At 35.9% G+C, this 27,335-nt stretch overlaps 2 protein-coding genes across 2 annotated transcripts; both read left to right on the plus strand.

The window, feature by feature from the left end:
* Positions 1 to 3,599: 3,599 nt before the first annotated feature.
* Positions 3,600 to 9,984, plus strand: LOC149502619 (uncharacterized). The gene is made up of 5 exons (XM_089728920.1): positions 3,600 to 3,610; positions 3,796 to 3,847; positions 7,250 to 7,382; positions 7,496 to 7,873; positions 8,883 to 9,984. The coding sequence occupies exons 1-5, from the start codon at positions 3,600 to 3,602 to the stop codon at positions 9,527 to 9,529; spliced, it is 1,221 nt and encodes a 406-aa protein (XP_089585046.1). The 3' UTR covers positions 9,530 to 9,984.
* A 14,419-nt stretch (positions 9,985 to 24,403) lies between these two features.
* Positions 24,404 to 27,322, plus strand: LOC114250444 (uncharacterized). The gene is made up of 2 exons (XM_028184320.2): positions 24,404 to 24,561; positions 25,801 to 27,322. The coding sequence occupies exon 2, from the start codon at positions 25,808 to 25,810 to the stop codon at positions 26,153 to 26,155; it is 348 nt and encodes a 115-aa protein (XP_028040121.2). The 5' UTR covers positions 24,404 to 24,561; positions 25,801 to 25,807; the 3' UTR covers positions 26,156 to 27,322.
* The last annotated feature ends 13 nt before the right edge of the window (positions 27,323 to 27,335 follow it).

Genomic DNA, 27,335 nt, shown 5'->3' on the forward strand with positions numbered 1-27,335 from the left:
TGGTCTTTTACCAAGCATTTGTTTTTGTTACTTCGTAGGTGATAAATCAACATCACTTGATTTAAGCGGTCGCTGCATATCATAAATATGTCACTGGGAATGCCACCACTCACTTTGAGATATAATGTCGAAACTTAAACATATTAGAAGATTTACTTTACAATTTAGTTTGGGACCTGACTGCCTCGTATCTTCACCGCACTCGTCGTAAGGCTTGTCGTGACACTTAGCTTAGCATTATTCCGCTAGATCTTCGCAGCAATTTGTGTTTCGGGATGCTCGGGTAGTTGTTTCCAAAACCGTCAGTCGCACCTTGGAGTTCACCCGTTTACCTTGACTAAGCGGCGAGGCATGCAGACCAAACGCAGTACTTCCATTAAAAAAAAACTTGTCAGTGTTAAAAATAGATAGTAAGGTACATGACCCCTACTCGTGCGGGCTTATAATATACTGCTAGTTATTATATGGACGAAAAAGTACTTTTACTACATGTGTTCATTGCAAAATCCGTTGCAGTGGCTTGCCTGTGCCACTGACTTTGCTGATGTCCATGACCGACGATGACCACTCGCCATTAGGTCGGTCGTACGGTTACCACAACGCAAAAAAAAATTCGATTTCAGTGAACACATAAGTAGGTTACCGACACTAAATGTTTACTGTTAGCCTAGTAGTCTTAGAAGATAATTATTATAATTATAATCTTCTGAGTCGGTCTCTTCATTGATGAAGGTCGGGTCTAATTTAAAATGGTGACCACTCGATGCACAATTGCCATGGATGGAGACGTGAGAAAGCATTGTCCATCGAGTAGTCATAATTATAATAACTTTGTGTAATAATATTTACTGTAATAAGAATTTTTATTCTTTTATTCTATTCTATGTATTTCTGAAAACATTCATTTGAATACGTATGTAGCTATTAAAAGACATTTGTCTTTATGTTATTGCATTTTTAAAAGTTTTGAAACGGAGTGTTTATTTAAGGTCGTTACAGACGCGACCTTTGCTATTTCATCGATAAAGAGAAAAAAAAAAAATGTAATAAATGTCAAACATATGTATAACAAATTGCGCGGTTCCGATGGTATTAAGTGAAAAAATTGTATTTCGAATGGTAGGTACCTAGGTATCTTACCTCAATTTCAAAATTGTTAATGTTGCTTGTAGTAAAAATAAAGTACCGAGATTAAAGATCGAATAAGCTATTTAGTAGTGTAGCAACAACGCCTTGAAACACAAAATGTTGTTGATTGTAGTTCATTTGTCAAACGAACAAGGAAAGGGCCGAATACGCTACTCGGGTTTTCTCGCTACGATTAAATTTTGCAATTGTTGATTAAACAAAAAATATTTTTAATTTAAATCTTCATAATATTTTCTTCGATTATTGCCAATCGTAAACACAGTTAAAACTACTTTTACGGTTTAATCTCACGTATATTCATTATATAATTTCAGACGTTTCGAGAAATTTGATACTTTCTACGGAGTAACAAGTTTCGGTTTGAAGGCTGGGGCAGCGGTTGGTCTATATAACTGAGACTTAAAACTCATGACTCAAGGTGAGTGATGGAATTTACGTTGTTGTTGTCGTCTATTGGCACCGGTACATACTTAAAACGGTTTTTTTTTTAATGGCCTCGGTGGGTCGACGAGCTCACAGCCCACCTGGTGTTAAGTGGTTACTGGAGCCCATAGACATCTACACCGTAAATGCGCCATCCACCTTGAGATATAAGTTCTAAGGTTTCAAGTATAGTTACAACAGCTGCCCTACCCTTCAAACCGAAACGCATTTCTGCTTCACGGCAGAAATAGGCAGGGCGGTGGTACCTATCCGCGCGGACTCACAAGAGGTCCTACCACAAGTAAATGGTGATCCGTGACCTCGTTTACACGTTTAAGCAATAAAAATGTGGCAAATACATACACCTTTTACGATTAACTGTTATTAACAACTTTTATTCCTTGTGAAAACATTGAAAAATGAAGGAATTAGAGTCTGCTTGCCATTATTCAGTAAAGGAGAAACCCCATTTTGGGCCTAAGCGTTACACGAATGGGATATGTACCAAAAAAATCGTCTATTTTGCTTGATTAAACCTATTGAAATCTTAGCTTCATTGACAATGGCCAAGTGTAGAAAATAAGTTGATTTCAATTTTTTATTTTAAACAATCTTTGTAAACATCTGCAACACTTATTTCAATATACGTAACTAGCTCCACAAACGTGCGGATTAGAATTAGAGCATCCATAAAATAGGATCGATTTAGTGGAAATCGAGTGTAAAAAATAATTAATACTCTTTTGCTTTAGGATAAATGACTGTTTTTACAGGTATTTTAATCAATGAAATAGAGTATGGCCATCGAATCGTGACACAACTACTTACAATGGCGGCAATTCAAAATATCTACAACTGACAACATTAAATATAGCATGAAAGGGTAGTTTTGCATTTTTATATTAATGTGACTATGCCATAGAAAAATACAAATGTCAATCAAATCGTGTTATGTTATCTTTAATATTGCCAACTGAAGATATTTTGGATTGCCGCTATTTAGTTGTGCCATGATTCGCTGGCCAGACTGTAAACTTAATCTCATTGAATAACGTAACGTAAAGCACCAAAATCTACTAACAAAAATCATTAAAAGAAATAAATAACTGTGCCATTTAGTTATGACACGAAATCATGTCGGCAACTGCGGCAATTCAAAATATTTTCAACTGGCAATCTTAAATATAGCATGAAAAAGTCGATTTGGTACTTTGAGTTTTTCTATGGTGTAGTTATATTAATAATTTTACTGGTGGTAGGATCTCTTGTGAGTCCGCACCTCCCGCCTGCCTATTTTTTCCGTAAAGCAGTAACGCGTTTCGGTTTGAAGGGCGGGGCAGCCGTTGTAACTATACTGAGACCTTAGAACTTATATCTCAAGGTGGGTGGCGCATTTACGTCGTAGATGTCTATGGGCTCCAGTAACCACTTAACTTCAGGTGGGCTGTGAGCTCGTCGATGGGTATCTAAGCAATAAAAAATAAAAATAAAAAAGGCATAAAATAAAATGAAATGAAATGTGATGAGATAATATGGGAGCACGTAATGATTTATATTTTATATAAAAAAGTTATCATATAAATATAGTTTTTCATATAAAAAAGTTTTCATTAAAATTAAAATAAGACTGACCTAAAGGTCTTAGTTACCAGGTCATAAAATCCCTTAAAAAATCATTTCGTGCGCAGCGCGTATCGCATTACGTTGTTTTTAATTTTTTACTTTCGTTCGTTTTCGTAAACAACCTAACACGCGATTTCTCGTAACAGGTTCCATTTTTATTTTAAAGCAGCCTGTTGCTGCAACAGGTTTCGTAAAAAATTACTCATCTTTAGTAGGAAACAGCCTCAAAAATATCGTTTTTATTAAAATATCTCGAACAATAAACATAACCTAAAATGTAAACATTGTCTGATTTTACCAATTTGGCCATTGCTGGGAGACCTGAAAATTGGGCTCATGAAACCTTCTTAGGTATTGTAACTTATGCCCAAATTCTAGCAGTGTAACGCCAGGCCCAAGTTTGTATGGATTTCGGGTTTGTCCTTTATTTAGGTACTTGTATTAGTAAACGCAGCGAACTTAACCGCCAAGGGATTGAGACTGTTATATTGTAACAGCTCATGCAACTTGTTCGAAACCGGTTCACCTCCGAGTCAACATCAAGAGCAAGTAATCGTTGCACTCATATTACATCCGTATATCCGGACCGGTTGTACTAAGGAAGTTTTATCGAGCAATTAATGCGGAATCAACGTCTAACGAGTATCATAGCGTATGTATTGACGGAAATCAATGTTTTACGACTAGCAATTTCCTAGCCAATTTTTTTGTGTGCTAATTATCGCCGAATATTTTATTTTTAATGTGTTTTGTATATGCAAATTACGATGTTTTGTTGTTGTGGTTGTTGTGGAAGTATGTACATACGTATATTCAGTCTGTTTATTAGCATAGAGATACATTGCAGTACAGTTGTAAGCTATTTGCATAAACGTCTTGCCGTTCGAAGTGAATGTCGACAATTTTATATGACATTTCGATTCCGTGTTTATTAAATTCTGATATCAAGAAAATTATACACGAGTATGATTTAAATTGCAAGCTAATATCAATTTTAGATAGGTACTGTTAGTTTGAAATCATATATCAAATTTTTATTATTACATTGTTCAAATTATTATTTAAAAAAAAAGATATACATATTAAAGTATAGCTCACAGATCAATCATCACTTTTCATTCGCTTGGCAAATACGAAAAGAAATTAGTAATAAAGGTATACAGTAAACCTTAATTATGAAGAAAAGATATTTCGTAACAGTAAAAGCACATTTTCTTAATTTAATACTTTGTAAGTTTTCACAGAAAATGCGGTAGGCAGCGGCTTGGCTCTGCCCCTGGCATTGCTGAAGTCCATGGGCGACGGTAACCACTAACCATCAGGTGGGCCGTATGCTCGTCTGCCTACAAGGGCAATAAAAAAAAAAAAAAAAAACTGTGCATATTTTTGGGACAAATATTGCCTTTTTTCTCTCTTAAAACCTTTAAAATGATAATTCATTCGTCGACTTTTGAAATTTAATTTGTGTATGCCTGGTAATCAATTCTAAATTCAAATGGTTAATAATATAATAAAATTTTTGTATTCGGTCATTTATTCATTGATTAGTATTATGTTTTCACTACATTTGTATCCTTTACATCAATATCGATACCTATTTTATGCTTAGTTTACCTACTGTTATTGAAAGTCTCGTTGGAACAGGTAGGTATTGTCTTGGTTTTTATCTATCGTTATTGTGGTCCATAGACAATGGTAATGACGTATAAGCAGATGTGCCCGTACCCTTAGCCCAGTGAAGCTGTAATAAGACAGATAAAAATAGTAGCGTGTAACTAATTACCAAAGTTCATTTTGATTACACGATCTTTTGCTTCATCGTGAAGTCGATCGCGAACTCGTGGTAGTCACCTCTTTCTTTCGAAAATTTGATAACTGCCTGCGGGAAAAAACATTGTTTTTCGTATCGAATACCTATAGTGTGCGCACGGAAAATTGTCGACGCTTACGTCCAATTCTCCATAAAATGTTATAGTTATAGAATGTTTGAAACGTATTTTAAGTTTTTACTATTTCTGTTAGCAGGTAACTTTCTGCATCAAAAGTGAATTGTGCGTTCGATATGCTTTATTTATTGTATATTATTCTTATGCAGGTTTTGTTCCTATACCAACAGTCCAACATTTCGTTTGGGTGAGATATTTGTTTTGATTGACGAAAACGCAGCTTGTACATTTCCTTCATAGAGTTTTGAAGACGTTTAGGCATTTGTCAAAGTGATTATAGACGAACTAAGGATCGAAAATCGTTAACACGCTAATAAACAGTACTTTCACGATCTGTTATATTGGTGATATTAATTGGTCGTTATTTCTCTTTTTCTCTATCAACTATAGCAAATATCATTTATAAAAAAATATTTTTCTAACACACGAAAATCTTAGAAAATACGAAAACAACTATGATAGATAAAAACATATAAAATCTAGTCATTATGTATGCATTATTTACATAATAAATGAACAATATTTATCATATTATCAGTATAGTGTATTGTCATATTAAGGAACTAAAATACATATTTACTGGTGGTAGGACCTCTTGTGAGTCCGCGCGGGTAGGTACCACCACCCTGCCTATTTCTGCCGTGAAACAGTAATCGGCTTGAAGGATGGGGTAGCCGTTGTAACTCTACTTGAGTCCTTAGAACTTATACTCAAGGTGGGTGGCGCATTTGTGTTGTAGATGTTTATGAGTTCTAGTAACCATTTAACACCAGGTGAGCTGTGAGCTCGTCCACCCACATAAGCAATAAAAAAAAAAAAAAATTTATCTTTCAAATTAAATACACATTCCAATCTTTTGAAAGCTTTAATTATTTTGTCTCATTAGCGCTTTCATTAAGCTATCTCTAATTGAGCGAAAACGGAAGCGTTTCCCAGGATAACTCAACTCTACCGGAAAATTAAAATAGATGAATTTTCATATAAAAATTTATTCATTTAATTTCTTTGTTTCAAGACTAACTGTTATCATTCGAATTTTCAATTAAAAACTTCCTCAGCGCCGTTGTTATTTAAAAGTAGATAAAACGGAAATCCCACTCTAAAAAACACAATCATAAAAAGATACATACATTTACATTTATAGGACTTTGTCTACGAGAGAATGATATAGTGTATATAGTTAGTAATCTCAAGGTTTCAGCTCGCGTGACACCTTCACATAAATGTTTTTTGAAATAGTATATAAACAATTGAGAGACTCTTTACATTGTTCGAATTTCATAATAAATTAATCGTAGCGTTCGCTATTATTTTTGAAATTGATAATCTAGAATATTACTATTTAAGAATGATGAACGAAGCCATTACTGAAGATAATAGAAAAATCTACTATAGTATCTATAGTATATTCGGTCATGGATCGTATCCGATCAGGTTTAATTATACGTTAAAGATCTGATATAAATGTAATTGAGTATGATTTTGGGTTTGAGAACTCTCTATATTTTGTTCATACTTGTTTGTTGGTATAGGCTAGTTTCAACTTTACTTGAAACAACACATAGTAAAGTTTTGTATTTATGAAAATATTTGATGTGGTGATATCGATTTATGAGGGCGAAAACATACATAGTCATAGTAGAGCGTAACTATAATAGAATATATAAGTAAGATTGTTGAAACGAATTATTTGTTTCGGAATGTGAAATAAATGTTTTAAAAACGAAGATGATAAATACAATCTATACTAATAACTATATATAAATCTACAGTGGTTTTTACGGATGTTCTGTTATAACTACTGAAGCGTGCATCCGATTGACTTGAAACTTGGTATCTATGTAGAAAATACATGTACTTAATGGATAGGCTAATATTTATATGAGTGTTGGACTCCCTCCACCAGTTGCGGGGGCGTTAATGATGAGTATCTTTGTGGGGGTGAGAAATAATAATGTTAATTTTAAATGCCCAGCGAAGCGGACGTGTAAAGCTAGTTGTTTATAATTCTGTTACAATTTGTTACAAGTTGTATGAACATTGTAATTTAATGAATTTAGATTTACAAATATGACGTGTTTTCCAATCAGTAACCATTTTAATTTCAGCCTTTGAGCAGCTGTCTCCTTGCAGATATCTGTAATCATACTTGGATACCAGAATGTGGCGCCGAGGTTAAAGATTTTAGATTGTTCATAGACGAGTGTGATATGTACGAATACGACTGTGATCATAATAGAAGTATGTATATTTGTGTTATTCTTTGTGTTTCATTCTATTATTATCGCCAAAACTAATAAAGTCACTTCTAAAATTTTTAGGGATGTCAATGAATTATTGAAATTTATTTACAGCTTATCAGGTAACTAACTACACCGACTGTTTTGGTCCTGCAACGGGGTGTCCAACTTTAAAGCATAACTACATACGCATCGGGAATTACAAGTATCTGCCAGACGGAAGGAGGATGATATACGAACCGACGTACGTTCCAACATTACCAATGCACATGTTAAGAGGCAAGCGGAGGTATACGCCTCAGCCGATAAGGAAAATTACAAAAACTAGACGTCACATTTCCTCGACTCGTCCCGTGTTGGTAACAAAGAAGAGAACAGTTGTCTTAAAAAGGTTAACTTTCATGAAAGGTGGAAAAATTATGGTCAAAATATTTAAAGGTTTCCCTTCGAAACCTACCAAAGTAAGACGTGATTCAGATTTTTTGGAAAATTAAATCATTATACGAAATAAATGATTTTCTTTGGATTTTAACTCATGGTATGAAAAATACAAAATTTATGGCGAGAAAATTTCTTGAAATATCGTGTTTTACGGAAAGTTAATTCTAAAACATAAACATTTTTATATATTATTACTTCCTTACGCGATAAAAAAATAAATAAAACAAAACGAAATTGTAAGAAAATAAAAACGTTTTTAAAGTAAAATGTTTATTTAAATCTTAAAGAAAAATGTCTAATGATGATAGGCAGCTCGTAATTGGTGAGAACCCAGCTTCGTTTTCATGTTAATTAAATTTCTTTATGTTACTTTTATGAAGAAAAAATTCTTGGAAGCTTGATTAAACTGTTTTCTTGCAGAATTATGTTTTGTGTTCATGTTGTCAAAAGTAGCAACGCATTATATTTCGGTACGATATTTAGATTTACATACTTTTAAGACGTAAAATCCAGGTTAAAGATATTATGATTACCTTCTTTTAAGCCTCCGGACCCATGCTTATTATCAAAGGCTTGTAATCACACGTGGATTCCGGAATGTGGATACGAAAAAGTCAATAAAGATTTTCGCGGGTTTCTGGATAAATGTGATATGTACGAATACAGCTGTGATTACAAAAAATGTTAGTATGAGAAATAATTTGTGCTAAATATTATGAGATGAGTAAGTGGCATTCATGTTTGCATTTATTTGCATTAAATTGTTATCTCGTTATAATTCCAGATTACTTAGAAACTGATATCAATAATTGTTCTGATGATCCTCTCACGCTTTCTACAGTCAATCAGATACCTAGTATGAGCTCGGAGCCAACAGTAACAAATATAGAATCTACTCTGCCATTGACGACTGCTGCTTTAAGTTCAAGTGAAATAAATACAGTTTCAACTATTACAAATGAAATCCTGAATAATGTTACTCTCTCCGTTGCTGATGACAGTAATGCCACAGTTGCAATGAATGGATCTACATTTGAGTCATCGAATGCTAACGCAACAGCTAGTACCTCCATAAATGTTACTACTGTTACATCACTTAGTTCAACTGTAACAAATGATGTGCATGTTAATGAATCTGAAACAGCTGCAGAGACATCAGTGACTACGTTGAGCTCACCAATAGATACTTCATCTGTAACAACGATATACAACAATATTACTGAAACATCAATAAGTTATATGTTTTCTGAACAAAATTCACCAACGTTGCATAACTGTACAAGATACTTAGTAACAAATTTAGCTACTAAGCCAATTACATCTAGTAAAAGTGCAAATGATATTATCAAGCCAACTATTTCAGAGACAACAAAAACCACAATAATTAAAAATGAAATTAAAAGCTATAGTAATTTAACAACTAATGTAGCAGAATTCACTCAAAACACAGAAACACTGAGTGATTTAAATAAAAAAACAAGCTTTAAAGCAACAGATAGTCAGCCATCATTAGTCACTTGTGAAGCATATCCTAAAGATTGTAACAGACCAAATACTTGGGAAACAACATTAAAGGGCGAGACAAGAGATTTTTACCAGATTCTCAAAGCACGCTATGGTGAAAGACATTGGCCAAGAAGATCTGTCTTTATCATGGAGGATAATACAGAATCATTTGTATTCGGGGAACATGTTGAGACGAAGTAACTCATCTAGAGTCACTAAAGGTGACTTTTGATCTTAATGCCGAAGCTTTGGAGCCATACATGTAAAATCTATAAGCCAAATGCAGCTTGGAATTAATTAAACATTCATAGCTCTTAACAATAAATGAACAATAGGGGATAAATCACGCACGATTGTCTGCCCTAAACTAGGGCAAGCGAGACTAAAAACTAATATCCATAGTTTTATGTTTACATGGATACAGATTATTTTTTTAATTCATAGATGGGTGGATGAACCCAGGATTCATCTAATGTTGAGCATTATCAGAGATATTAGGCATCACGACGTAAATACCCATCCCGAGACATGAGCTCGAAGTTTTACTTGTATTGTATAATATAACGGCTGTCCCACCCTTGAAATCAATTTATTACGGCTTCGCGGTATAAATAGACAGCGGAGGTACGTTCTCGTGGGGGCTTGCAATACATCTTACCACAAGTCACTAAATGCCGCGGCCGGTTGGCGATCATACTGGCATTGCGGCTCATTCTCCCGTGAAGACCTTATTTACGAAATTGAATGAAAGGCCAAACAAAACAAATCTCTTCGTGACACGAATTTTCAATGCTCAGTAATTCTCGCCAGAAGATCTATAACTCTAATCGCCTAGTCAGTTATTTGTTAGTAAAAGTGTCGTATGTGTAGTATGCAGTTTCATTGTATACGAGCTTATGGTGGTACTTCTTCTCCATATGTATTCTCACTTAGTAGTTTTTATTTATTTATTTTTTATTGCATAGATTGGTGGACGAGCTTACAGCCCACTTGATCTTAAGTGGTTACCGGAGCCCCTAGACATCTACAACGTAAATGCCGCGCCACCCACCTTGAGACATGAGTTGTAAGGGTCTCAATTTTAACAGTACAACGGCTGCCCCACTCTTTAAACCGAAACACACATTACTGCTTCACGGCTGAAATAGGCAGGGTGGTGGTACCTATCCGTGCGTACTTACAAGAGGTCTTGCCACCAGTAATAAACGTTCTCAACGTTTTGTTTTTCTGGGATTGCTGCAAAGCAATTATGCATTCTATTCTGCAACTTTATGAGTAGGCTTGAGGTTTCCTCTGTACACCTTGAAATAGGCGGCATTCACGTTGTGGGCACCTACCCTAACTGCACCTTAATTATTTAAGTCTAATTACATAAATATTTACAACGTTAAGAGTTGGCGGTCAAAATGATAATTAAATTAAGCAATTTCACACTGTTTAACATTACGCACAGCCTAATTTACAACAGTAAGCGTTTGTAGTCTAAATGATATATTATTATGTAGTTTGGAAACTAAAAAAGGATTGTGTTGGTTTTATGAAACCACAGTAAAAGTGAAACTTTTTTTCACATTATAGACATTTAACTCTGACAAACAACATTTACATTAAACACTGACAAAAACAAACAAAATAGCGTGGAGCACTGGCACAAATGAGTAATAGTCTATACACTACCCGGTCAGCTACTGCGAACTATAGGCGCCGCCATGGCCTTGGCTTCTCTGACGAGCGCCTTTCATTTTATCCCTACTCCGCGGCCGACCGTCACGCGACATGCAACACACAGATGAAAAAGTTTGAGACGATGTAATAAAAAAGTTTCACTGTAAAAACCACGCTTAAATAGCAAGTTGAAGTAACGATGATACTGGTCAGGATACAAGGGTGAAGTTACAAGATTATTGTGTTGTCATCGATCCTTGGTTTGTGTGCAAATTTTCAAGTAAGCCGAAATTATGAAAAAGTTCGCGCGTAGCTGGTATGTCCGTTTAGGCTACCGGCAAATAGAAGAAAAAAGAAGACTGAATATGTCGTTCAAAGATTCCGTTACACACAAATACATATATAAGTACCATGCTAACAAAAGCGCGTTAAAAATGCCAGAAAGTGTATTTAAATTTTGTTTATACTTCAATTTGAAACACATAGTTTATTCCGATTACATTACTTTGAGAGGTTTTATGATAAGCTTAATACTATAAGCGTTAAACTTACTGAGAGCAATGGCATTGAAACGGTAGTTCATTTAGCACACTAGATCGCAGACAGTGATACTAAAACGTGAGAATAGCTCAGCATTTGTCAGGATATGCTTTGTTGTTCTTAGAAGTCGTCAATCAATTACATATCATAAAATTGTGCATTTAGTGCCTTTAACTTGGGCATTGCTTATCTGAGTGAAAAATAATAATAATAAACGTCTGATATAACATGACTTAAATTTAACTTAACCTTCCTAGCTCTAATCCGCAAAGCAAAAATCTAACACAAAAAAGGAAACTGATTGCGTATTTCTGTCGTCGTGCGTATTTTGCCTGATTCACTCTTGATAATTAAGGTATCCGAAGCGGTCACGGTTCTCGTCGAAATCTTTGAATGCGACATGCAACCTAATTCATAGACGTAACGTACTGAGTTTCTCGTTGGGTCTTTTCAGAGGGTTGCGATCCTGATCCGCTGTTACGTCCAGGGAAACACGCTCGTGCTATTGCGATTTCACAAAATTCTCTCAGACGAAGCGCCCGGAGAAGCTGGAATGACATCTTGACGTTGCCAGCCAAGAGGTACGAAAAAAAACAAGAACCGATTTTTGCATTTTGTATTACACTCAACTGCGACTTAGGTGTCGCATTAGTAATAAAATATAAAATGCTTTGTTGATCATGACTAATTTAGAACTCCGGAGCGCATCGACTCAGCTAAGGTAATGTCAAGGTTTCGCTTTTGTGTTTGCGGTTAAACATAGGCATACAACATAGGATTATTAAAAGATCAACGAATGGCTTTGGATTTTAAAGCCTTTGACTATTGTAATGAATACATATCAAATTTAAACATGGAAACACTAGTTTGGTTTGCGAATGCAGATGCACAAGAAACATGTATGGCTTTTATAGTATTACTGATCAGCTGTTCGAATATTATCAGTGGTGAAATGAAACATTGTTAGTATATACTTAAGGATAATCAACTTATGAATTAATGGAACCGTTTTCCGTATATTTAGGACAAACAACAGAATGTATTATACAAACAGTTTTGGGTTAACAGTTGCGGCACATGTTACAAAACTTTTGTTTAATTAAAGTCACGTACGCGGTGATGTAAGTAAGACCCGACTAAAAGACCTTAAGCCATTTGTTTTTGGAGCAAATAACAGCTTTGTATATTTAGGCATAATTATTTAGAGAAGCGAAAATAAAGAAAAACACCTTAAAGTAGTTAGAGAAGTATTCATTGTATGCTATTCCCAGTATAATTTACAACGTATATACAATTAGTGTTCATCGGAACAATACGTAACTTTAGTATTTTTTTTACCTATGCTGATAGCCTTGTGAAGCTATTTTAGCTTCTCCTTGGCATGTAGGTGAGCTCACGGGGCTCAAACCGGGAGTGTTGCTAACACTGGCCCTAGCAAGAGCAGTGCTTCGCAGAATCTACCACCGGATTGGAAACGCGACCTACTGAGAAGATCCGGCGAGAAACTCAGTGGGCAATAATTTTAGTAATTCTTTCACCAAAACCGAATACAGTCAATGACAGCACGTACCAAACTATGTTTAAGTGATTAAGATTAGGTTCTCAAATGTTTACTGTACAAAATTATTTATTACTAGCGACCCGCCCTCGCTTCGCTTCGGAAACATTAAAATACACATTAACGCAAAAAATATATATAAAAAAAAAAAAAAAACTAGCCTATGTTCATCAGGGACAATGTCGGCTTCTAATGGAAAAAGAATTTTTCAAATCGGTCCAGTAGTTTCGGAGCCTATTCGAAACAAACAAACAAACAAATCTTTCCTCTTTATAATATTAGTATAGAGTATAGAAAACAAGAGAAGGCTTTGTTAAAGTAATTGTTCACGAAACAGTGTTTTTAAAATGTTATGTCATATCAATGCATAATATGCAACTACGCCTTGACTTGACTAAATGATAGCATGAATTTGAATAAAGATACGAAAGATAAGAAAGAGACGTGTACAAATTCGGGAAATATCAACCAGTTTAAAACTTTAACCTATTAACATTGGCACACTTTCCCATGAATCAGCCCGCTGAGTTTCTCGCCGGATCTTCTCAGCGGGTCGCGATTCCGATCCGGTAGTAGATTCATCAGCGAAGCAGCAGCTCTTGAGTTGTTAGGTCTTCTTCGGAGGCAGAACTGTTAGCAAATCCCACCCCTTCTGGCTTTGCTCGCCCACTTGTCCTGGTGAAACTGGAAAGGCCTCCGGGCCAAAATCCAGGCCAAAGGTCAGTAAGCTTTCAAATTATAAAATAAATATTGGCACACACGACTTTTTTTTAAATAGTCACTATTTTTGTTAGTTTTTTGCTTATTGAATTATTTTAAAAATAAAATGAACAAATCGTGTTAAAGAATAAATTCATTCATGTTTTTTTTTACTTTAAAAAAATTCGTCCCTGCAGAATTTAAATCAACTTTGGAATCACTGTTTTAAACTGTTTATAGTGAGTATAATAATGGGCATGGCGTTTTAGAAGTTTATCAAATTTCGAAAGCCCAATTTACTCTGTGGCCACATTTTCAATTCACGTGACTCGAACCTTGAACTAGATTCGCAGTAAGTTTTGCGAATGCAGTGATTCATAACGTTTATGTTACCATCTATTGTTCAATTGTTATAATTGAACTACATTCTTGAAATGTATTAGTGTTTTTGACAAAAGTCACTTTTTTTTCTTCTTTTTTTCTACGTTCCACTTCCAACCACCTTTGGGTAAGGTCTTCTTCAATGCCACGGATACCGGAAGTGTACTAGACATGACCAAATACTAGACTCAACTCTACCGTGAAAATTATGAATGTGAAACTCTGTTACTCAATCATTGGATATAGTTAAACAAATTTGGATTACATTTGTCAAAAGTCGCTCTGACCGCTATTACGCATCGTCGTACTGTCTATTTCTGCCGCGAAGTAGTCATGTCTTCCGGTTTAAAGGGTGGGATAGCCGTTATATTATACAATTAAATTGAAACTCCGACGGATGGACAGAGTTCGGAATGAATACATACGGGGGAGCTTTAAAGTCACATCAATCACTGACAAAATGACGGAAAATTACCTTAGATGGTACGGCCATATTATGAGACGAGACGAAGATCATGTGGTGAAGGTCGCATTGTGCTTGCCAGAACAAAAGAAAGGTAGAGGCCACCCGCCATCGACCTGGTGGTCAAACATCGAAAGAGACCTTAAGAAAGCCCAATTGCCAAAACCGACAACCCAGGACAGATCAACCTGGCGCCGTAGAGTGAGGAGACTCGACCCCAAATAACGGGAACAGGGACGGATAGTAGTAGTATTAGTAGTAGTAAATTTAAACTCCGACTTTACGTTCCAAGGTGAGTATTTTTTTCTTTTATTACCTTTATTTCCTATGCCCACCTTGGTGATGGAATTCGCTATGTAATACATATGAAACTCTGTAACCACCTAGCACCCGGTGGACTGTGAGTTCGTTGACCCATCTGTGCAATAAAAAAAAGAATCGAATGTATTGATTTTTAAAGCGAGTCACACGTATGCAAGTCACGAGCTGTCGTGACCGAAATCAAATTGAATTGCAACGAGCATTGATGCGGGCTTTTTCGTAATAATACCTTAAAAAAACTTATAGTATTAATTTATTTTACTAGTAAAACCAGGCTTTCCTGGTCCCACTTTAATTGACAATCTATCAATCTTCACAGGATTGCCCGCTAGGCTAATCTGAAAATTTCCTGAAAAATTAATCTAAATCTACTTTTCAGTCTATAGGGAACATAAGACAAGTAAAACACACACAAGGAACAATTTAAATAGTACTAGAGGTCCCGCAGTAGTCGAAATTCGACTATAATTAATTGGAATTGTAAGTTTGTACACTATTATGATTGTATTTTATACTTACTTCTATAATCACAAATTTCGCCAAGACTACACTGTAAAAAATATTAACAACAATATTTAATCTATTCTCAATTTGACAACAGACGCCAAGAGGGGACTTTTTGGCGGGAACGCGAGGAGTGAAGTTGTGTAATTTGTTTTATTTTGTCTATTTAGTGTTTCTTCAGGTTTAAATGTGTAATAATGGTGGTTTATTAACTGTTTAATATCTGTGAAAGTGCACAAATGTGGGAAAATGAAACAAAGCTGCTGGACGTAACTTCTCGGGTTCCTCCAAAAAGTCCACTGAAAAAATCTCAGTAAATGACCACCATTTTACTGCGATTATATTTCATCCCATATCATCTCATTTCATTAAATTTATCTCAGTTGATTAATGTCTCAAATTAATCAACTTCATTTCATTTCACTCCATATTATCATTTTTCATAAAATTAAGAATATAAAGTAAAATAAGACATGACTTAAAGGTCTTAGTTACCAGGTCATAAAATCACTTAAAAAAAAAAAAAACCCCAAGAACAAAAGTTTGACAAAAAATAGTATGCATGCGTGTGTGCGTGAAATACATGATATGTAGTGTGTGTAATGTTTTCTTTATTGATTTAATGTATCTTTTATGCATTATTTTGAAAAAAATATGAGAATTGTGCACTTCTCTATATTCTCTATAAGTGTGCAAAATTTCATACTCCTCCGTCCGCGCAATTTTCGTAAAAAGGGATACAAAGTTTTTGCTTCACGTATTAATATATAGATGTACAAAAGTTGAGACATTAGCTCATTATGAAATGTGACAACAATCCGGAAAGAACATTTTCGTACTGCACTCAGAACTAATTTAAATTCTTGTGTATTATTTTCACTTAGTTTTTTGTGTGTCCAGAATATTTAATAAGCCCACAGTCCAGTATCATTTAGCGGGGTACTTCGAGAACAAACGACTTGATACTATTACCTAATATAATAATACATATCTCTGCCAAAAAATTTGATTATTACTGATAGAGTTGATAGATAGTTGTGGCCTAACGGATAAGACGTCCGGTGCATTCGTGTTGAAGCGATGCACCGGTGTTCGAATCCCGCAGGCGGGTACCAATTTTTCTAATGAAATACGTACTCAACAAATGTTCACGATTGACTTCCACGGTGAAGGAATAACATCGTGTAATAAAAATCAAACCCGCAAAATTATAATTTGCGTAATCACTGGTGGTAGGACCTCTTGGGAGTCCGCACGGGTAGGTACCACCACCCCGCCTATTTCCGCCGTGAAGCAGTAATGCGTTTCGGTTCGAAGGGTGCGGTAGCCGTTGTAACTATACCTGAGATCTTAGAACTTATATCTCGAGATGGGTGGCGCATTTACGTTGTAGATGTCTATGGGCTCCAGTAACCACTTAACACCAGGTGGGCTGTGAGCTCGTCCATCCATCTAAGCAATAAAAAAAAAAAGTTACCCGGTCATTTTCGAAAAATACGCACACCTTCGATTACATATTGATATACATACATAATTATGTTGTGATGTAAATTGTTTATGTATTTTATTCTGGCAGTAAAGCGTACAGTCAGTCCGCTATTTATGCGATATTATACAATATAATGAATTGGAACGGCGACATTCAATTTTTTGCATATGTCGATAATAAACTGACAAGCCTTTTTTCCGTACATTTTAATAAAAATAAAAAATGTTTCATCGCTAATCCGTCTTCGTATTCCTGACAGAGGCAAGTTCTTTAGTTTGGATGTTTGGATAGTCGTTCTTCGATTACAGTTAAGACTTATGTTTAAGAAAAAATAAATGGTGGTAGGACCTCTTGTGAGTCCGCACGGGTAGGTACCATCACCGCCCCGAATATTTCTGCCGTGAAGCAGTAATGCGTTTCGGCTTGAAGGGCGGGGCAGCCGTTGTGATCATACTGAGACCTTAGAACTTATATCTCAAGGTGGGTTTCGCATTTACGTCCAGTAACCACTTAACACCAGGTAGGCTGTAAGCTCGTTCAACCACCTAAGCAATAAATAAATAAAAAACTGGTTTGTCGGTAATCTTTAATACAAAATAAAGTCAAAACGTTTCATGTAAATTATCCATAAATGAGCCTTGTTTCCTTTCAGTTCTCGACGTATTGATTCTTTCTATTCGTCGGCTGAGTGCACTCTGTATTTGTCCTCGTTTTGCGAAGTGACGTCAAACCGGCAAGTTCCAGACAATGGTAGGGGTGTGTCCACTGAATTTGCTTCATACCAACATAAACTTAAAAACAAAATCATTAACGCCCTACCCCTAGTATTTCGCTGATGTCTCAATTATGCTGTAAAACTGTGTTTAAATAGGGTCTTCATATTGAAAATAATACATTCATAATATTCAAAACGCTTAACTACACATCATTAACACTAGTCAATTACTACGAAATTACGACCACGAATAATTTATTTAATAAAATGAAAATGAATTAATTCGTGGATTATATGGGTGAATGATTAACGTTAATTATGACCTATATTGTGTAACGCGACTACTGTAACTCAGATTGGGACATGCGGTCTAAGTTAGAACTAAATTATTTGCTTTGAAACCTTTAACGTAGAAAAACAAGTGATGATTACTACGGGTAGAGACACTCAGGGTTGGCATGTCCATGTAAAATTGGCTCACACTTTTTTTTTTATATTGCTTAGATGGGTGAACGGCCCTACGGATGGTGTTAAGTGGTTATCGAAGCCCATAGACATCTACAACGTAAAAACCGTCCCCTACCTTGAGAGATGAGTTCTAAGGTTTCAGTTTTTTGCAGTACAACGGCTGCCCCACCCTTCAAATCGAAACGCATTACTGTTTCACGGTAGAAATAGGTAAAGTAGTGGTACCTACCCGTGCGGACTCACAAGAGGTCCTACCACCAGTAATTACGAAAATTATAATTTTGCAGGTTTGTTTTTTATCACACGTTGTTATTCCTTCACCGTGGAACTCAATCGTGAACATTTTCTAACTATGTATTTCATTAGAAAAAATAGTACTTGCCGGCGGGATTTGAACACTGGTGCATCTCTAGATACGAATGCACCGGACGTCATATCCTTCAGGCCACGGCGACTTGCAAACGATACGATTTTTTATTGGTAAAAAAAAAAACTACTTTACAAAGTTATCAACTTTATTTTATTCACAATGATTTATTAAAAATATATAATAATAATATACAAAGAAACAGCTATTTATATGAATAATAATAATCGTCATCACGCAGACTATACATTGGACACGGTATAGCCATCATACTAAGACTATACATAAATAATAAAAATCTTACGTTACGGACGTTTTTTCCCGGTTACCGGGTACCCCTCCGCATCGTCCCTTTTTCCTGGTTAGGGTACCCCTCTGCATCGTCCCATAAGGAACTTCGTTCCAAAACATATTTTATTTTATTAGAAAGAAAATATTACATACCAACATATGGCATCGTAACGTTATAAAAGCGGTTCGCCTTGTTAGCTGGCTTCGTTCGATTTCCGTGCAGCACTTCCGCTCTACAGTAATGAGCAATAACCGCGCCTCTCTCTGCGGATGACGGCTTTTGAATTCACGTTGTTTGCTTTAATTTTAATATTGTGTGTCATATTTCATCGCAACGCTAATGCGGGTTTTTTTTTTAATTTTTTTTATTACAGGGGTGGACGAGCTCACAGCCCACCTGGTGTTAAATGGTTACTCGAGTCCATAGACATCTACAGCGCAAATACGCCACCCACCTTGAGATATAAGTTCTAAGATCTTCGTATAGTTATAACGGCTGCCCCACCCTTCAAACCGAAACGTATTACTGCTTCACGGCAGAGATAGGCAGGGTTGTGGTACCTATCCGCGCGTACTCGCAAGTGAATCTACCACCAGTAATTACGCGGGTTGCATTGACCTTGAGAAGCGACTTCGAAGTTTCAATTTTATGTGACTGTTGCACCCTTCAAACAGAAACCTAATGGTTTAATTACCGGAACGATAAAAAAAAATAACTTCCGATATACCATGCGTTGAAATATTGGTTGCACGAAACAAATGCAAATTAATAGTCAATAGTAAAACGCTATACTTTCACTTAATTATTTTATCTATGCAAATGTCAGTGCCCCGGGAGGCTTGGTTTTCCGTATCTTGAATAATTCTGTAAGCTAGTAATTACGCGGTAACAGTTTTACGATGTCGAGGTCTGTGCTAAGCTTAGCGATGTTTCATTCGGAAACGGTAGATATTGGATAAGTTTGACTTGAAGTTGTTGAGTTTTAGTTGCAGCATGAAATTCGATGGCAATATGTTTAGCTAAGTGGAATTAATTCAACCCGTGTTATGGTTTTGAATGGCACCCTAATATATTTAAAACAAATTTTACGGTTGAATCATTTGGATGTTTTTTTTTTAAATTAAAATGTTGTCTTAGTGACTCTTAATTTTCAGCACTTGTTCATTTTGTTTATTTATGCATTATAAAGTCAAAAGAAGTATACAGCTACGTAATAAATAAATTGTTAATAATTAGTTACATTAAAGCCTATTAATTACAAGTTTATTTGAATGGATTGAAACATAATTAGGAACGAAATATTGTTTATATTCAGCATTGTTTATATTCAATATAGCTCAAATCGGAAGTAGCACTGATTCAAATGTCGTTCCGTATAGCATCTGTGGTTTACGAGGGCAAGAAAACCATTTCATTTCATTAACGGTCTGATGAAATCAAACTGGAGTTATGCAATTAATAGTGGATTGAAATTTAAATACTAGTGTATAGCGGTAGAACAAAATCCCCGAGAAAGCACGGAATCTTATCTAAACTAAATATTATAAAGAGACACTTTTAGTGTGTCTGTTTAATGTCGGAATGTTCATATATTGTCTCTTCTTTACAATGACCTGTTTAATACCTCATCCCCGGGCTACCTTCATTAACCTTTTAATTTCCTACATACTGCAAACTCCCGTTCACTTAGGTCATCGGAGAATTTCAAGTTGAACCGGCTCACGGGACATCATTTTATGACCATTTCTGTGCGGTTAAAGCAGTCCGTTTATGGAATGCACTACCCTTAAGCATCAAACAATCGTCCTCGCCGGAAATTTTCAAGTTCAGTTTAAAATCGCACTACCTTGCACAATAATATGGTTTAAAATTTTAATACACCGTAAAAAATACAGTGGCCGTGATCTCTCCAATGCCGCGTCACCGCTTGGCTCTGTGTGAAGTGGCCGTCATTGAAGTGTGAGAGGGTCTACCTACGTCTCGCAACCCTCAGACACACCCACTGAGTTTCTCGCCGGATCTTCTCAATGGGTCGCATTTCCGATCCGGTGGTAGATTCTGCGAAGCACGGCTGTTGCTAGGGTTCGTGTTAGCAACGTCATCAGTTTTGAGCCCCGTGAGCTCACCTACTAGTTAAGGTTACGCTGAAATAGCCTCTCAAGGCTCTCAGCTAGGTATAATAGCCGGCAAACTTCTTGAGCATTTGTTGACGTACTGGGGGTAAGTTTGCGCATGGTACACTCACGTGCAAAAACATTATTTACGCTGCGTCATAATGCAATTAAATTATTAAAATCAACATATGTATTTATTTATATATTTATTAGAACATCAACAAAAAATATAGGTTAATAATTGTAATAATTTAATCTTGGGGTAAAATATATATTCCTTCTATTAAGTCAAAACTAGAGCTGTTGCCAGGTCTTGGTTCAGTTGAAGCGAAGCTGGTATTTGTAATTTTTTTTTCGTTATCATAATCTTGACCATCATCATCATCACTGTTTTCATCACCCGAGTCGCCATCATCGTGATGAGTCGACATAGGGCTCATCGGTGTAGTTTACAACTCGGTCGTTCGATCTTCTTTTTTGTCTAATTAATTATTTTTTTAAGATATTCGATTCGTAGTAATCGAATGTTACTTTTTTCAATTACCAGCTTCCGATTATTTTCTGTTTTTTTTTTCATCTGAAGCCTAGCTCTTTCAAAATTCGTCGTAAACTTCATTCCGAGCCATTAAAATGTATATCTTCTTTAAATTTTTCGAAGCCTTTCTACGGTACGGAGTTTCGCTGCTTGTTATGTAGTTATTATGATTACATCTTTTTATTACAGATTGAACGAAACTATCCATTCCGGTAACTTTCTTCTTCCCTGATCTTTTCTTACCCGGAGTCCCAAACACGGCGAGCAAGCCAGAGCCTTTAGCTTCGTTAATAATGCACCTAACAGTACTCACTGATGTTTTTGTTGCTTCCGAAGTCTGTTTTACTTTTTCCATATCATTCTTCCCCTGTTTTATAATGAAGCAATATACGTCGTACACAATTTTTCTACCCTTTCTTTTGATTACTACACCAGTTTGTCGCGGCATAGTGTATTTTTTATAAAAAATCAACAAACACTCAACAAATAGCAATGGTAACAAAGTCAACAAGCAATTATAACAAATAACTTAACGATTAATAACGATGGATTTTTCACTGTACGCAAGCGTACTTTTGGGAGCGAGCGGAATGAAGGGGCGCGGTGCGGGACGCAGGGTTCGACTGATCTACCAATAACGCGCTCGATACGATTTCCCCTGCCGTCGCGCCTCACCCTCACCACCAAAGTGATCTAAAATTCGGTTCTGCGCAGTCAAGGTCATTTGCTCAAGATCTTTGCCGGTTACTATAGGAAAAATACGTCTCTTTGTTCTGTGCATAAACTTTTATTTCCAAATAAAGTACCAATATATCTTTCTACCTGTCTGCCGGTGATTAGAAATGAATACGCAGTATAAGTTTAAATGGCTTCGTTGGTCCACTGGTTCGTGAATAGTTTTCTTTACCTAGGAGTCTACGGGGCTTGGTTCCCGCCGAAATCATCATTACGGAAGATATTTCTAGGACAAATAAGTCAAGAGAAAATTCTTGCTTGCGGTCATTGAGCCTAGAACATTTGTTTAGTAATATTGTAGATTAGTTTGTTTCATTATCGTTACTCAAATAAAAATTAAATTAGGCTAAAATTTCACTGTAATTTTTTTTTAATAACCTACCCGCGTTTCTTTCAGATAACAAACAGCCTTCAGTCTCGACTCGAACTCGTGCCAGTCCCTGCTTTTTTTTTAATATGATAATTATTCTTATTATACAGTACACGTAAATCATGCCTAGTCTATCTTGACATTTGGTATATTCACGAGAAGTGGAGAAAATAAGATTTTGATTCTACATTTTTGGTTAAAAATCAAAGGTATTTCTTTTTTTGGATTTTCTTTGACGGCAAGAATATTTTGGGGTAAGTCACGATCTAATTCAGTATTAAATATCAAGTCTTACGATTCTCTCAGGACACAAATTAATTTGCTCCGTGTTTTGAATTATGTAGTGGGCGTGTGGTTGTCTGGAAAATTCTCAAGGGCTTAGTTGTAATTCGTGCAAAGACTTGTAGGCGAGAGAATGTTGGAGCATGTACTCATTAAGTTTTGGTACAAAATTTGTTTGAGGTTAATCAGCTAAAATGCTCCGAGTATTTCTCGGCAGGTTTATGAAACCAGTTTATATTGAAATGAAAAGTGAAAACTGAAATTATTGTTACATGCTGACAAATTTAATAAATGTGAATCGCAGAGGATTACCGGTATGATATAAAATATTATCGACATTTTTTACACGTGTAACCCGTCCACGTTGTTTGCAAAAGACTGCAGAGACTAATGCATTCTAGTGGCAAATAGGGCTGTCTCGATACAGTAGTAATACATTTAATTTTTTGCACTTGTATTGCATGCGATAGCTCATGATTCCTTTGATGGATGCCCCAGAAAGGAGTTGAGAAGGATAAGGTTATCGAAGAAATCCATTCGTAGGCACACGAAGTTACAGTCGCTACTGAGTGGTCACCGTCGCTCATTTAGATTAACAATGTCCATGCAATACTACAATTTATGAGTCAGGTGAAAATAGCAGCATCGGCTGGAGGTTTAAATGGTACGAATTGGTACTGGGATCTTGCCTAGTTCCGCTATGAAACAACTATGCGTTATAGTTTGAAGAATGATGGAACAGCTGTGGTGGAACGCAATTTATGGTATTGGCACTAACATTATGTCTGCGCGCTTCAGTTGTCTTTTAATTAAAAGTGGGCTGAAAGCTGATTGCCTATTTAAAGCAATAAAAGGGTCGGCTAGGATCGTATACCCATATTCCCTAAATATCGGGACAGACTATTATCAGAGTAGAACTTTGACCTATTAACAAATTTGTAGCAGTCAAGTAATTTTTTTGTATAATAACATTAACATCAAAGGTTTTCGAATGTGATCTTCTTTTTCTTACCTTCATCCTATTAAGTGAATTCGACCTAATGCATCGATGTTCTAGATTGATTTGGCCTAAAGTTTCATGGTCGGCTATCCTTAACGAATATGAATACACCCATAAAAGGCAAGAAGCTTCTATAAATAGTATAATCATGAATAGGCTTGCAAGAGTAAAGCGAATTATTTAAAATCTAATCGCTTTTTTTCACAAGTCTGAAATGAAAACACATTGTTACATCCCTACGTACTTGGCGCTATCCTGATTTAAACATAATCGTTCATATAAATACTAGTTAGGCTGCACAGCACAACGAGTCGCCTACAGTCTGCGAGTTGCCAACAACCAGTTTGTAATTGCCACGTAAATTTAAAATTATTATGTAGAAAGTTATTGTTTTAAACCTATTTGTTTGCCCCAACAAAAAGAAAAAGTTAATGATTAATTAGTATTTGAATTGAGAGTACCAACTGTGTTCTGTCTTTATTATCCGGAGATATTAATGTGAGCAGGTCTGAGTTAATATGACCTATTTGCCAGTTGCTGACGAAGCAGGTCCTTTTTGGCGACCATAAGCTAAAATCCGTTTTCATTGATATGAACAGCTGCGTTCCCATCAAAATAAGATCGCAATCCCGGAAACGTCTCCGAAGGCCGATGCTGAGAGGCTATATATTGCGCTGTTCATTTGCGGCCGCGCAGTGATCGCCAGTGCGCTGTGTTGACCGTGACTTTACTAATGTAAGTGTAATAACGCGTTACGATCAAGTGTTAGTACGTAATTGTTGCGTGAAGTTTGTTTTTGTTTTCGTAATTCATACAGCCTCAAAGAGTAGGCTCGTGTGGTCGCATCAATGAATAATTGCAGTGAGAACGGTTTTCGAGATGTTCATTTGATCTGCGTAAAAATTCTAAGTGAATCTAAGACTATTAAGAAATCGTGATTGAACTTGATTCTTTTTTTGGATAAGTAGATGCAAATTTATTGCAATGTAATCGTTGCAGGCAATGTGTAGTCTTATATAATATTGCGTTATGTAATAAGTTTTATTTTAAGTTGAATCCGTTTTAGTATTGTGACATCAGAATAAAATTCTCAAATATAATTTAGTTGTCCAATAATTTCGAAAGTAATAATTGAAGAGAATATTCGCAATTCGCAAACAAGACGGTTGTCGTGTTATAACGAAATCAAATAGAATGGAAATCAATCTTCATTATTTGATTTAACCATGAATATGACCATGTACTTTTATTAAGATTTTGTCCCAGTTAGAATTAATCGACTACTTACTAATTACCAATGAATGTTTTGCGAAATATAATACAGCGCGTCTCAGCACTTCCTAATTCTACTAACTGGTCTCAAATATTACTGGTTTGATTTATTAATTCAGTTAAAAATAATGATTGCTTTGTTGTTTCTCTTGGCCTTAAAAGTTCGGTTTCAACATGACTACGTGACGAATCCAATCATTTACTTTGCAATCTATGAGACAAGCCTTTTGTGTATTCTCTCCGGATATTATAGTACAATCCGTATTGCATTATTGTCGTCAGTTAAGTTTGTGTAATGTTTACGAGGTTCGGTTGAGTTTGACGAAATACGTCAGACTGAGCGGGTCTGGTTTTTTGGAGTTGCGAGTTTTAGGGAATTCGGGTTATTATTTGGTCAAACGGTTGATGTAAAGGAAGTTTGAATCAGAGGCGTTTTGATGTGTTTTTTATTTATTGCATTGATGCGCGAACGAGTCCACAGCTGTAACTTTTAAGTCGCAGCAGTATATTTTTTTGTGTATAATATTATTTAATTTTTAATAAATAAATACAATTAAAAAAAAACAATTTACGACGTTTTGGATACTTTACGGTTTTTGTAGTCAAGGAGAACCTTACTCTATATTCTTATTTTTATATTTAATTATACATATTCGGAAGTTATTTCCAATGAAACCTGAAAATTATTAAACCCTGTTGCAGATATAAAATGCGTCTTCTTATCGTTGCCGTAACATTGGCCGTGGCCCAAGCTTACCCTGGCCTGCTATTCGTCCCTCCATTACAACCTCTGGGCATACAATACGCCCAGACGTCCGGTCCGGCTGTCCGCCCTCACCCAGCAGTAGAACAAACCGCAGCCAGCGAAGCCTTGTTACCAAGGGAGCTTCTTAAATCGAGAGATTTTTACGACAACCCTAACATTGCCGCCGGACTGGCCAAAGAGTCCTGGTTCACAAACAAAGAGATGCAAGTTATCGAGAGAGAAGCAGAAAAGATACCGAGGGAGAGTATTTATCATATCGTCAAAAACGCAGGATTTTTAGAAAGACATTAGATATTTACATCAGTATAGATTAATAGAAATATTAACTTATGATTCATGGTATGTGTGATATTAACTAGGTTAGATAATCTGTAGTGGACCTAGTGAATTTGTACTCGAAAGAAAATTCTCATGGTTTTGTAAAAAATATGCCTTCCGCAAGCTAATTCTGTTAAGTAATTCGTTATCTTATGAAGTAACCTTTGACGTGTGGGTCAACTTTGATGTTATACGGAATGAATGTTGATTATTAACGTAGTTTTAATCTTGTATATTACCATTTAACTGTTGTAAGATGCTAGCGGCTCTTTGGAAATAACACCGTCGCTTCGTTTCTAAATACATGTCGAAACATTGTCCGTTTTTGCTAGGTTTTAGGGTTTAACTATGTTTTTAAATTACCTCAGTCTATGTAATTGTTAGTTTATGCCAAGATAGGCAGACGAGCTCACATCTCATCCAATGCTAAGCTGGTATCGAAGATTTTTTTTATTGCCATGTAGGCAGACAAGCATACGGCCCACCTGATGGTGAGTGGTTACCGTCGCCCATGGACTTCAGCAATGCCAGGGGCAGAGCCAAGCCGCTTCCTACCGCTATAGTCACCCCAATGAAAATATCGCCAGTTTGTGACTTAAGGTGAAGTCTAACTGCATTGTCACAATATTTGTCTTTCCGTTCAAACCGGAACGCAAGATTGCTTCGCGGCCCAAATAGCCATGATAGTCATGGTGGTTTTAGTAAATTTTTACCTTCTTTGATTTGGTGGTGCAGTCGTTAGCGTTCCTGGCTGTTGTGTCGAAGGTCGTGGGTTCGATTCCCACATCGGACAAACATTCGTGTGATGAATAAGTTTTTTTGCTTTTTGTCTGGGTGTTAATTTTTTATATATGTATATATTTAAACCTATATAAGTATGTAAGTCAATCTATGGTACCTATAAAACAGGGAATCCTAATTTGAGTTCGGATGACTGTGAGTGATTTGTTCCCATTTATTATTATTATTATTTTGTAGGATAGATTTGTTTTATTAATATAGTAATTAAGTAGTTTAAGTGTCGTATGTAATTAATTAAGTTACTAGGTTATCAAGAACAATAACTATGAATATTGTGTTCTTTAGTAAAATTTGGGCAAACAGGTTAAGTTTAAGTTAGTTTACTGACGATAGTAAAATCTTTAGACATTAG

This window comes from Bombyx mandarina, chromosome 07, assembly GCF_030267445.1.
Source record: "Bombyx mandarina strain Sakado chromosome 07, ASM3026744v2".
NCBI classification, from domain to species: domain Eukaryota; kingdom Metazoa; phylum Arthropoda; class Insecta; order Lepidoptera; family Bombycidae; genus Bombyx; species Bombyx mandarina.